This window comes from Gigantopelta aegis, chromosome 3 (assembly GCF_016097555.1).
Source record: "Gigantopelta aegis isolate Gae_Host chromosome 3, Gae_host_genome, whole genome shotgun sequence".
Lineage (NCBI taxonomy): Eukaryota > Metazoa > Mollusca > Gastropoda > Neomphalida > Peltospiridae > Gigantopelta > Gigantopelta aegis.
Genome location: NC_054701.1, coordinates 59,255,157 through 59,269,109, shown reverse-complemented (window position 1 = coordinate 59,269,109; position 13,953 = coordinate 59,255,157). Strand labels below are relative to the sequence as shown.

The 13,953-nt window shown below is 32.7% G+C and overlaps 1 protein-coding gene across 3 annotated transcripts in view; it reads right to left on the bottom strand.

Moving 5' to 3' along the window:
- Nucleotides 1-8,743: 8,743 nt before the first annotated feature.
- LOC121368332 (P2X purinoceptor 4-like) overlaps nucleotides 8,744-13,953 on the bottom strand; it is an 89,569-nt gene continuing 84,359 nt past the window's right edge. For all 3 annotated transcript variants that reach the window (XM_041493018.1, XM_041493016.1, XM_041493017.1), the window contains one exon: nucleotides 8,744-10,683. Coding sequence is in view for 2 of the 3 variants with exons in the window: in XM_041493016.1 (XP_041348950.1) it covers nucleotides 10,597-10,683 (87 nt within the window). In the remaining variant the exon portion in view is untranslated. The remainder of the gene's footprint in view (nucleotides 10,684-13,953) is intronic.

Genomic DNA, 13,953 nt, shown 5'->3' with positions numbered 1-13,953 from the left:
AAATTTTGATATATTTCTAAACAATTGGAAAACAATTCATTGTAGGCGAGACAGACTAATTGTCCTATTGTCCAGCAGTATGCCAGCCACGTGTGATTGCAGGATCTTTGGCCACCCTGTCAAAAGCCAACACATCCATCGTGTGTGAATGGGTTTTATAGCACGCTAAGCGTGAGGTTGACCGTTTCTTTGTTTTTACTGTTTAAGTTTGCTGCAACTTTGTTGGCATTCCACTGGGTGAATTGTTCTTTCATGATGACTTTGAAATCAACGTTCACAGATAAGAAAGATACAGTTATAATGTCTTAGGAAGATACAGTTGTAATGGTACATGTATGCTAATGTTTAGCCAGATTTAGGTAACTATACACGTTATGTTAATGATTGCTGAAAAAATATGCTTTGAGTTGATCTCACCAAAACAATTCGGGACTAAGCAGATTAATTAATGTGTACACAGACATTTTAGTGTCTTGATCTCATTAAAAACGCCTGTAACTCGAATTTAACTAAAACGTATACAGACGTAAGTTGTTAGGAAAGTAATATTTTAAAGGGAGGCCTCTCGCATTAATTTCATGTCGCATTTTAGGGTGCCCACAGTCACTCGCATTAATTTCATGTCGCATTTTAGGGTGCCCACAGTCACTCGCATTAATTTAGGGACGTTATATTTCAGGATCTACAGTATATATATTGTGTGTATTGCAGTACAGCTGCCCTAAATCGATGCATCATATCTTGGACCTCGTCTCGTGATATGATACTGTGTCGCTGTATTGTTACACTTCTTGTAACTATTATGTGGTTTAAGTATGTCCAGACTTTGAAGTGAGTGAAAAATGGTCAATCAGGTTACCATGAGGTTACCATATGTTAATAAAGATGATAACAGTACTCCACCCTCAACAAAATGTTATTAAGCACAAGCACCATCACTAAGTTGTGTTATATTCAGATATAAGATATACATACAAGTGTCAATAAAAGGAGAACTGATATGCATGAGTATCAAAATATGTCTGTGAGGGGATTATATAGTAAAAATAATATGAATTGTAAACTTTATACGTTACCAAATATGTATTTTGTAGTAACCTTTATATGCGTTACTATACCCACTATACCGGTACTTATTTTGATGTCGGCGTGTCCCGAATTGATATTGGGATACTTTTGTAGTGAGCTGCATGCAGCATGTGGCCGGTTCCAATTGCAGGGTGCAAATACCAGTTTTTGATAGGACAGTTGGCACAGCTTTGTTAGGATGTAACTCAGTGATATGGATGAAAAAGCAGATCAGATTCTCATTTGATGAAAGCATAACTAGTTTAAATATCTGACAGCTGTTATAGATTTATTTTTTATTTGTTATGTTGAATTGTCGTTGGAAATTGTTTTGATATATTGTTCATAAATGTCTGTCATATTTCCACAAACATATCGATCCCAAACCCTCCAAGAAAAATTGTAAGAGGTCTCCAGTGGAGTGGAGTTCCTGTTTTAATGTTACTGTTGTGATTTTTGTCCAACTAATAGTCTCAATTCCGTCCATTTTCATTATGTTTTTATATTTTTTGTTTTTATTTTACATTATTTCGATTACATTAAAATATTTTTATTAAACTCTTGTTACAATTATAACAATCATGTTTATATAGTAATGTTTTATATATTATATATATGTATAATATACAGGTACATTCCAAAATTTAAAAAAAAATAAAAAATTCATGTATTATCAACATGGACTGTATATTGTTTTATAATTTTATTTGTTGCATTGAAATAATGACTGTTATAGACTTCTGTTTTTGAAAAACCTAGGAGCATAAAAAATCACACTTATAAAAAATCGCAGTCTAAAATAACTGGTGTTAAGGAGGGAAGTGTTTTGTTCAAAGGTGTGTAAAGGTGGATAGATGCTAATTTATAATTTTTATTGTTGCGTTTCTAATTTTTTTAGGTTACTGTTCATACATGTATTTAAAAGACGTTTATTATTTCTTTACATTATATAGTCATTTTTGCTTTAGTCAGGTGCAAAAGATTTATGTCAGCCTTAACCATTGTTTAAATAATGTAACCATTGTTTAAACAATGATGGTTGGAATATTTTTCTCATCTTTAAATTATTATTTTTTTAATCAATAACTGAAATTATGAAGCAAAGTTATCCTAAATTTACAATTTATATGGTATTAAGATAATTAAAAAATGAAATGCCAAAAGAAACCATTAATAATACAAACAATACAAGTAATATACATGTAATTAAAAATAATTAAATATAAATCATTTCCTTTTGTGCTTATTATGATCTATTTTCAAATGGATTTTTCAAAGGATAACATCCAGTCAGATTCATTCCCATAATGGCAAAAGTCTGTAATAGTCAGCAATGTTTGTACATGTAGTCATATTACAGTTACAAAAGTCTGTAATAGTCAGCAATGTTTGTACATGTAGTCATATTACAGTTACAATAACCTTTGGGGAGAAACAAAAATATTTGATAGTTTGACGAAAAATATGTACCAGATGAAATTCAATAGCATATTTAGGTCTTCATATATTTGTGTTTATATTAGAATATGGTAGTTTTTGATTAATTTTTTTTTTTTTTAAATCATTACAATTTTAACAAAAATAACCTTTACATATACATGTATTCCCATTGTCCATATATTGAAAAAGTCTTTTGCTTAAAATCTGCTATTGTTTTTTTTCATGAAAACATGAAAAACAAATATTGTGTGTTAGCTTGCAGAAATAGACCTATAGCCAAAAATATTTTATTTAAACCATTTTAACATTTTTTATTTTACATTCATAGTCCGTCACACATCACTTGCTTATTTTTCGTTGTGACCAATTCTGCTTAGTAATTCTAAGCATTTATCGCAGTCTTCTAAAGCTTAAATTCCTTCCATGTCTGTGATAGTTTGTTGTTCACATTTTTGCTCTAGTTTACCTCAGGAATATATGTGAATTATTTTGTTAGTCTACAAGTTTGTAATCATCCTGAAAGCTTTTGATTTTTGTTATCAGTATATAACATATTACAAAAAGCCTTTTCAGACTGAGTCATGCATTTCCACCTTGGTTGTGCCAACCATCAAGGTCTGGTTGCGTCTCTGGTGAAGAAAAGGTTCATTTATGCATACTGTATTGGCTTTACACATGGACTAATATTAAACAAGCTAACATTCAGATTTTGTATAGTAAATTGATATTAACTGTAGAAATCTTGTTTGCTTAATCCTACTTGGACATCACTGGTTTTAGGACATATTATATATGTTTGTGATGTTCTACATGTACATAAGGTGATATTTATTCTGCACACAATATTAATAAAGTTTTGTTTTTGTTTTTTAGGAATTCTACATGTAAACATATAATATTTTTGAATAAACCATAAGCCTCCATCCTACTGGAATAGCCTAATTTTGTAGCTTTAAGGGAATAAAGATGCCAAAATTAGCATGAAAACATTTAAATGGGTCAATTTTATGTGGATCTTTTTTTTCTTTTCTTTTTTTTTCTTCCTTGGTTGGTTTTAGATGTTAAGAACTGTGATCACTATAGTGTTAATATTTAAGGATTGCACAGATATTACTGAGAATATAAGAACTTTTAGGGATACTAAATTTGTTGTCCACAATTTCCAGTCAGAATAATGGTCAAAAGTGTTATCTTTGTTTTACTTCGTGTTATTGTAATTAGAATGTTATACTGTGATCCATATTTCAGGTTATTGTAATGTTATTCTGTGATCTATACACCTCAACAAAATTAATCACATCTTTATTTATTTTATTTTTTTGGTTTTTGTTTTTGCTCTTCAAAATGATGGAAAATCCCAAGTAAAGCCAGTGAACAGTATACCTATAGTGAACAGTATACCTACAGTGAACATGTTTCATCCACATTAAATATTCTACAGTTAATATTGTGTCTCATGCATGAGTATTTATTTAAAAACAGGTTGATTTATAAAAAATTTGAGGTTTTGAAAATGAAAATGCCTTTTAGGGTCATTTTATCATGTGTGAATACCAAGGACATCAATAACACTTGTGAAAAAGGGATTACAAATTTCTAATAAGGTTTATAGAAATTCAAGGGTGAAAAAATAAATGTTTGCTTCTAATAAACAATAGGCAACAAAATGAATATTTCATAATTTTAAACATCAAAGTTTTAATTAATTGAGAACAGTATCAAATCCTGAGATTTGAACATTGATAGAAAGGTCATTAGGCTCCGAAACAGGGTTTTCAGGGGTCTAGCTTCCATATAACGCAGGTACACAGCTGCGTACCACCTGAGATTACAAATGGTTTGTTTTTAGTCAAATATATGATGTAAACGCACAGCCAATAGCAGTTTTATTCCATCGCCGAGAAAGTCTGCGTACCACCTGAAAATCCCAAGCTAGGCCCCTGGTTTTTTCTATATTTTGTTGGGAATTCTTTGTTTGTTTGAGAGGGGGCGTGGGGGTTCTAACCTTTGTTCTACTTGTCCTTTCCGGACATTCCTAGGTAACGGACCACGTTATAATTACCAAATATATGACAACACTCATCTGCCAATAATTGAACTCTTTTTTTTTTTTTTTTTCTTCTTTTCTTTTTTGGAGAGCATTAAAATATCCCACTCTTGGATTTAAGAACCATATTTTGTTGTACTAAACTTTTGTTGGGGTGTGTATTAGCACATTATTTGCATTAGTACCTGGAGTGCCTATTTTTGTACCATCATTCGGGTGAGAATTCTTGCTCGCATATTACTGATGATTATACGTTATTGTTTTTAATAATTTAAATATTGATGTACATATTGTAGCAGCCCGCTTATGGGCAACTGTATGAATAAATTTATTACATCACTTGAAAATATTTTTGTTGTCACATTTTATTGGCAATTACTCATTACCTACCAGCCTCGAATCTGATAGCTTAACTGCCATCACCATTGCGTATATTATTATGTCTTATGCATAACATTTATTTAATTAACTAATAACCAACTTTTTAAAAAGGATTATATCAAATGCTTAATAGTCATTTACCTGAGAGAAAAAAAAGGGGGGGGGGGGATATGATGACAGTTTAGAAGGCAAACTTTTTCTAATTTTCACTGTAATTTTGTTTTATAGGTCTTCTGTGAATATTTGTCTCGCCTTTAAGCATTAAAAGGGAGGGCAGGACGTAGCCCAGTGGTAAAGCGCTCGCTTGATGCATGGTTGGTGGGATCGATCCCGTCTGTGGACCCATTGGGCCATTTCTCGTTCCAGCCAGTGCACCACGATTGGCATATCAAAGGTCGTGGTATGTACTACCCTGTCTGTGGGATGGTGCATATAAAAGATCCCTTGCTGCTAATTGAAGAGAGTAGCCCATGAAGTGGCGACAGCGGGTTTCCTCTCTGAATATCTGTGTGGTTCTTAACCATTATCCTGATGCCATGTAACCGTATATAAAATGTGTTGAGTGCGTCGTTAAATAAAACATTTCCTTAAGCATTAAAACGATGAGATAAGAGGTTATTACTTCTCCAGCAGCGATGGCATCAGCTTTTGTATTTAGCTCCCATTTTTCACAAACTACATCCTAGATCATTGAAACTTGGTTTATAGGTGCACCTATGGATGTTCATCACAATGTATGTTAAAATAATAATAAGGCCCACTTTCCATTAACACGATTTCATGCACGAGTTTATCGATACATTTACATAGGACCTTTTCCATATACACGATTCTATGAGCGGATATTCAGCGCGCTGAATAAAAAGTATTGATGATCAATTTTTCAGCGCAGTGACATAACGTGAAGCATTTACTTTCAGCTTAAAGCCGCACACCCTAGTTCCATCCAGCGAAAATAAATTATAATTTGGTTAATCTACAAACCTGTAACACACTTAGATCACGTTTTTATGAAATGGAGTGAAAAAGCAGGTTTTATATCGATAAATACCATGGGAATCCCCATGTCCCAATTGCTTGAAATAAATTTTGAAAGTTAGTATTCTGATGTCACCGGTAGATGTCGCTCGAAGCACAACAATGCCTACCTCACGACAAATTTCACAGACTTGGGGTGCGTTTCTTTCACCTCTCCTGGACATGTTCCAACTGTTCTGTCCTGGTTGTATCCCCTCTCCAGATATCTTAAGACTTAGCAAAATTATTGGTTTTAAGGGTTTGTAACGTTTTGTATTGAGACACTTACTTGTCTGAACTTTATTGTTACTGAAAATGTTCACGAACTGTGAAGAAAAATCTCACAAATGAACAACAACAAATCAGATGTTGATTGTGCGAACCGTGCACGAGAAAACAAAACGAACCAAAATGATAACGGTCATGTGATATACCAACATCTGTGACAATGAAATGGAAATATCCCCTCTAAAAATAGATTAGACCTTGTCTGCTCAACGTTTTTTCTCAGACGTGCGTGCGATTTTATGAAATACGAAAAATGCATTTTGTGGTATTACAAAAACCAGGATTGCCAAAAAACACTTCAGGTGAATGGAAATGTATATTCTAAATAATAAACGGTAAGTAAAGTGCAATTTTATTTGTGAAAAAATGGGTTTAATAGCGAAAAACAACGCCGTAATGGTTAACAACTAGCCGTAACTAGGGTGTGTCCCTTTTAAAGTATAGTCTGACAACGTAAAAGTTTGCATAACACAATGAGCTTGCGAAAACGCAGATATGGAAATGCACATTTCCGCTTGTGGAAACACATGATTAAACGTGCGCGGAATCACGTTAATGGAAAGCGGGCCTAACAATTAAAACATAGAATAAGTTTATGGAAGGCGGGACATTTAACTTAATGGAATTCGTGTTGCTAAATGGAGTTACTTTTCATAGGAACATATTTCATTTTGAGGGCTTTCGGGGGAAAATATTTCTTTAAAAACAAAAATTTAACTTAATGGAATTCGTGTTGCTAAATGGAGTTACTTTTCATAGGAACATATTTCATTTTGAGGGCTTTCGGGGGAAAATATTTCTTTAAAAACAAAAATCTTTTAAAGGGCTTATCTTTCACTATTACGGCCGTTTATGATCACTGAAATCAAACATTACTTATATTTTATTGTTTAGATTTCCGTACAACCGATGTGTTTCTGGTCATCCTTGTTTTTCCCCATACCAAAAAATGCATTTTTCATATTTTAAAAATGCATGTGCGTCTGAGAAGTAGCCGTTATTGATACGAGTTGTAGTCTATTTTTAAGGATATTTCCTGTTTTAACAGCACAGACTCTTCTTTTATTTTGTTGTAATTTTATCCAATGAGTTACAGGTTTGTAAATTGACTAAACATAGTGTTCATTTTTTACGGGTTAAAACTAGGGTCTCTGAGCCTTTAAAGGTGTTCCATCAGCACAACAACAAATCACTATAGTTCTTACAATAGAAAGTGTGTGCAGCCCCCTATTAAACAAACAAAACAAATAGAAAATTATCTGGGAGTCTTGACTATAACTAGGCTAAAAATATCCATACATTTATTATAAAAAAACAAACAAACACAAATTATAAAAAAACAAACAAACACAAATTGATATTACAGTTTATTACATATACAATATGAAAAAGGAATGTGTACAAAATAAATCACTGTCCATTCAATATAGATTTTCAGTGCAATACAAATAAAACTAATGTTCATAAAACCTGGAACAAAAATACACTCGTTATTCTTGGTAGAATCACAGCACCTTGAAGTTTGTGGGGAAATAATAGTACGAGGGACAATCCACAGTCTCATTCAATTTTGTTTTAATAAGTTATATATTTTACAATGATTTCACATTGGTTAATATTTTTATAGTCAATAAAGTAAAAGCTATCTCACTAATTTGATAACACATATTCAATTATATTAACAAGTGAGGCTGCAATTTCATTGCATTTGCACAGACATGCACGTTTTATGAACATAAGTAAAATTAGAACGTGAGGATTTTAAAAAATGTAAATTAGTACAAACTCATTAACTTGTTAATACCGATATACGCCATTTTAATCTAATGTCGACCGCAGGATATTTCTGAACCATCATGCACAATAAATAAAACCTATTTTACCGTAATTTTACTTAACATCCTTTTGTAAATACTACAGTTTTTAAAATTACTATATTTTCTTCAGTTATGTATACTGGTAATCTTCAAATAAAAACTTTCCAATAGCAATTTTACATTGAATATTTCCAATTAAGGTTCAAGCACGCTGTCCTGCACACACATCAGCTAACTGAATCCCAGTTCTGAAGAAGAAAACCGAATGGGTGGGTGTTGAAGATATGGCAGTGTCGCAAGATGACCGGGCATTAAAACTTGGTGTCTATGTGGCCACTATCAGCTTTATACGGTCATGAATCCAATCTGTTTGTTGTCAGACAACGAAGCCAAAACAAAGTGTCCAGTACCATTCTGACTATAATTTTTGACCGGTTGTGATCAGGTCTGACATCACAAAACTAATGTGCAGTAATTTGGTTCTGACATCACAAAACCCATCGGTGTGCCACCTGGGTTTGACATCACAAAACAATGACGAAAATGTCAGTATTGTGATTGTTGTTTAATTAAATACCTTGACCTCTTTTTTTATATGTTACCACTGACATCCATCAGCCAATGATATAAATATGTGCTCTATATATCATTATATATATATAAAAAATATTTCTTCATGAAGTATGTAGTGGTCAAAAAGCCTTAATATAGCCTTCCTTTGATTATAACTTTCAGTTCCATGTTGAGCAGAGAACGGTGTTTACATCTCAGTACATTTTCTTTTTCTAAAGTGTAGGGAAAAAAACAATTTAAGTTTAAAAAGAAAAAAAACAATATATGTCAAATATATATTTAAAAAAAATACCATCGAATATGATATATTTATTGTGTATGAGACCAAAATGATTGTGTCCGACACTCCTGCTGTCAGCCATAATACCATGTACAGGAGGTTACGTTATCAGAGATGAATATTTTCATTCGTCTTATACATAACATGTACATAGGAAACATTTCATTACTCGTACATAACATGTACATACAAACATGTTTGAATCTTGCCGAATAAAATCATTTGACAAGCATATATACAACAAATTACCAACATCGTTTAAAGCTACAATCTCGCCTTGCCATAGTGTAATCATTTAATAAAGTACAATACAAACACATTTACAGTTTTAATAAACTCATCTCGCCATATTGTAATATAATTGAATGATGCAAAATATAAACAGGTAGAGTTTTAAATGCATTTGTTATCACTATCGGTGGCTATCATTGACTGCATTTATACAACATAAAAGCCTACCACGTTAAAAATATTTTAACACAAAAACCAATTGAATAACACCATTTCTATTTCAATACTTAACGACAATAAACACTGGGTTAGACATTAGTTAGCCCATCCATATAGCCAAATATAACAACTTTACTGAGCCTGAAGGCGAAACGGAAAACATTTTCTACATCATATATGATACCGGTCCACGTTGTTGTTCTGATTACATCCAAACCGGCTGCACGTTCATACCATCAGCCTCTTTTACTCTTGGCTCGCCATTGAGAGAACAAGGTTTACTTTATTCATTGAACTCTCTTGAATGTTTTGCTCATTCCTTATAGTTTTTTATTGTCTTTTGACAAACCTTGCGATACACTAATGTGTTCAGCAAATTATTGTGAACGGGTACGGTAATTAACACCACAATTTTATTTTCGTTGGTTTTCCTTGACCGGGTTCACTGGCCCTTTTTATTTTTAAAATAGCTTTTCCAATTACACTGGTCTCGTGTCCTGGGGTAGGCAGGACTTGCAATGTCAAGCTGGCTAAGGAAGACGATCGTGCGTTATGTTTAACATGTCGTCTGTGTTCGCGTCTGTGTTCAATTTATTTTTATGTTCATATCCAGCTAACGTTCAAGTACACTGTCCTGGGCACACACCGCAGCTATCTGGGTTGTGTATCCAGGATAGGGGTTAATGTTTAGTAAGAGAGGTCTGTATAGTGACCATAGAGTTACCCATGTAACTGTTACAACTTTCTCTGGGTGGGAGCCAGTACTGGGGTACCCAGTATCTACCAGACTTAATTGCAGACCAAAGGCTTAACCATTATGATATCCAGGCAGGTTTTCACTCTTACTAACCATCAACAAATAAGTATTATCCACTGTCCAGGAAAGACAGCTCAGATTACTACAGTTTGGCCCGAGGAAAGCAAGCTTGATGATATATTTAACATTGTGAAATTACCTGATCATACAGCAATATTTCCAGTTTAAAACTTATAGTCTGCAGTTCATATAATGTTCATTTATACAATGTTTACTGTACTCAATAATGTTCATTTATACAATGTTTACATAAAATGTTTGCAATTCATATCATGTTCATTTACATAATGTTTACTCAACAACAAAATGTTTCCTTCAGCTATCACCAGTCAGTCACTAAATTATACTGCCATTGTTTACTACCCTTGTATCGCAGTGAACTGCAAGCAAGTGATGGAATGTTTTATACTTATTTCTGTCAGTCATCTTGATTTAAATTTTTTGATGAAGTGTCAGCTATGCCAGGTTGCTGAACAGGAGATTCATTTCGCTCATCGTCCAAATGCTGAAATATCAAGGGCATTAAGAAGGTGAACAATCATTCAGAATTATCAGAGAGATAAATAACCAAGCAACCATTCAGAATTATCATTAAGATAAATAACCAAGCAACCATTCAGAATTATCATTAAGATAAATAACCGAGCATTATAAGAAAGCAAGCAATCATTCAGAATTATCATTAAGATAAATAACCAAGCAACCATTCAGAATTATCATTAAGACAAATAACCGAGCATTAAGAAAACAAACAACCATTCAGAATTATCATTAAGATAAATAACCAGAGCATTAAGAAAACAAGCAATCATTCAGAATTATCATTAAGATAAATAACCAAGCAACCATTCAGAATTATCATTAAGATAAATAACCAAGCAACCATTCAGAATTATCATTAAGATAAATAACCGAGCATTAAGAAAGCAAGCAATCATTCAGAATTATCATTAAGATAAATAACCAAGCAACCATTCAGAATTATCATTAAGACAAATAACCGAGCATTAAGAAAACAAACAACCATTCAGAATTATCATTAAGATAAATAACCAGACATTAAGAAAACAAACAACCATTCAGAATTATCATTAAGATAAATAACCAAGCATTAAGAAAACAAGCAATCATTCAGAATTATCATTAAGATAAATAACCAAGCATTAAAAAAAAAACCAAGCATTAAGAAAACAAGCAATCATTCAGAATTATCATTAAGATAAATAACCAAGCATTAAAAAAAAAAAAAAACCATTCAGAATTATTGTTAAGATAAATAACCAAGCAACTATTCGGAATTATCATTAAGATAAATAACCAAGCATTAAGAAAACAAGCAACTATTCGGAATTATCATTAAGATAAATAACCAAGCATTAAGAAAACAAACAACCATTCAGAATTATCATTAGATAAATAACCAAGCATTAAGAAAACAAGCACTCATTCAGAATTATCATTAAGATAAATAACCAAGCATTAAAAAAAAAAAAAACCCATTCAGAATTATTGTTAAGATAAATAACCAAGCAACTATTCGGAATTATCATTAAGATAAATAACCAAGCATTAAGAAAACAAGCAACTATTTGGAATTATCATTAAGATAAATAACCAGACATTAAGAAAACAAACAACCATTCAGAATTATCATTAAGATAAATAACCAGACATTAAGAAAACAAACAACCATTCAGAATGATTATTAAAATAAATAACCAAGCATTAAGAAAACAACCAATCATTCAGAATTATCATTAAGATAAATAACCAAGCATTAAGAAAACAACCAACCATTCAGAATTATCATTAAAATAAATAACCAAGCATTAAGAAAATGAGCAATCACTGAGAATTATCATCAAGACAAATAACCAAGAATTGAGACAAACAAGCAACCATTCAGAATAATTATTAAAATAAATAACCAAGCATTAAGAAAACAAACAACCATTCAGAATTATCATTAAGATAAATAACCATGCATTAAGAAAATGAGCAATCACTGAGAATTATCATCAAGATAAATAACCAAGAATTGAGACAAGCAAGCAACCATTCAGAATGATTATTTTTAGTACAAATAAAGGATAATTGTTAAAGCATGTCTGTCATGGACACAACATCTGACTTTACTAGAGATTTATGTCCAAGACAGGCTCAGGACTGGCCCTAATTAAACTCGACTCATTCCAATCTACCTGGATAAAAACACTTTGATTTTTCAAACACATTTAATACTGCACATATATGCAGCCACTTGACATATCAGTAAATATTAGGGTCTACACAAGTACTCGGGCACGGGACGAGTCTAGGGACGAGTCTAGGGACGAGTCACGGGACGAGTCTAGGGACGAGTCCAGCAAGACTCAAGTCCCCGTACAAGTGAGACAATGTCGAGCATTAATTTCAGCAGTATCATTTGCTTGTTGCTCGTTTTAATCTGATCGTCTGTCCGTCACAAAACTGAACATATCAACCAATCTAAATGCAATACAGTGGCATGATTTGGCATCCATGTTCAGCCCTACCGGCCTCGGTGGCGTCGTGGTTAGGCCATCGGTCTACAGGCTGGTAGGTACTGTTTTCGGATCCCAGTCGAGGCATGGGATTTTTAATCCAGATACCGACTCCAAACCCTGAGTGAGTGCTCCGCAACACTTAATGGGTAGGTGTAAACCACTTGCACCGACCAGTGATCCATAACTGGTTCAACAAAGGCCATGGTTTGTGCTATCCTGCCTGTGGGAAGCGCAAATAAAAGATCCCTTGCTGCTAATCGGAAAGAGTAGCCCATCTAGTGGCGACAGTGGGTTTCCTCTCCAAATCTGTGTGGTCCTTAACCATATGTCTGACGCCATATAACCGTAAATAAAATGTGTTGAGTGCGTCGTTAAATAAAACATTTCTTTATGACTTAAACATTCTGCCCATTCTGTGATTGTCTTCAGCCCCAGATATTCCAATAATTAAGCATTGATGGAGAGAAAACATTAACAAAATAAGCATTTCTAAGACCGGTAGCCTGGTAATTTAAAATCATTAGACTGGTAATTAAAACACACGATTCAGCACACAACAGAAATTGGTGTAATTTTGTTTTGAAATGATCTTATTACTTGTAATTTATTTTTTTAGATCACATACATGTGTATTTATAATAACGTCTTTTGCATATCACATCACCAAGATAATGTTTTTCTTATAAATGTGTACCGTAAGAAATTTTTATTATTAAATTTTATTACATTAAATTTATTACAAAAACATCACATTATGAGATACTATTATGCTAAGCAAATATATATAATAAAATTACTTGCAAAAGACTTAAATTCTGAGCTATAGGGCCCACAGAAATACTATATTTTTGCACGTCACGTCACAGCTAAAAAAATATGAACGAGGATTCTTTGAATAATGGTATCAGTGATCAACTATCCAGATTTTCCCGAATAATTTACAACTGCCATCTAATATCTGAAATTCCCGAATATATCTCGAATTTTCTTTTTCAAATTTGATATACCGTAGTGAAACTGCTATTATGACCACTTGTGGGTCTTATAATAACTGGTCTTAATTGTAGGATGGTCATAAATAACAGATTACAAGCAATATATTAATAATGATGATTATTTAATACATTTTGATCTTATATTTTATTCTCCAAAGTTGTTCCACCCATAAATTCAACTGGTAATGATGGTAAATCCAAGGCTTTTACAACTTTGATACTTATTACAATGAACTGTCAAGCCTACTTCAAAGT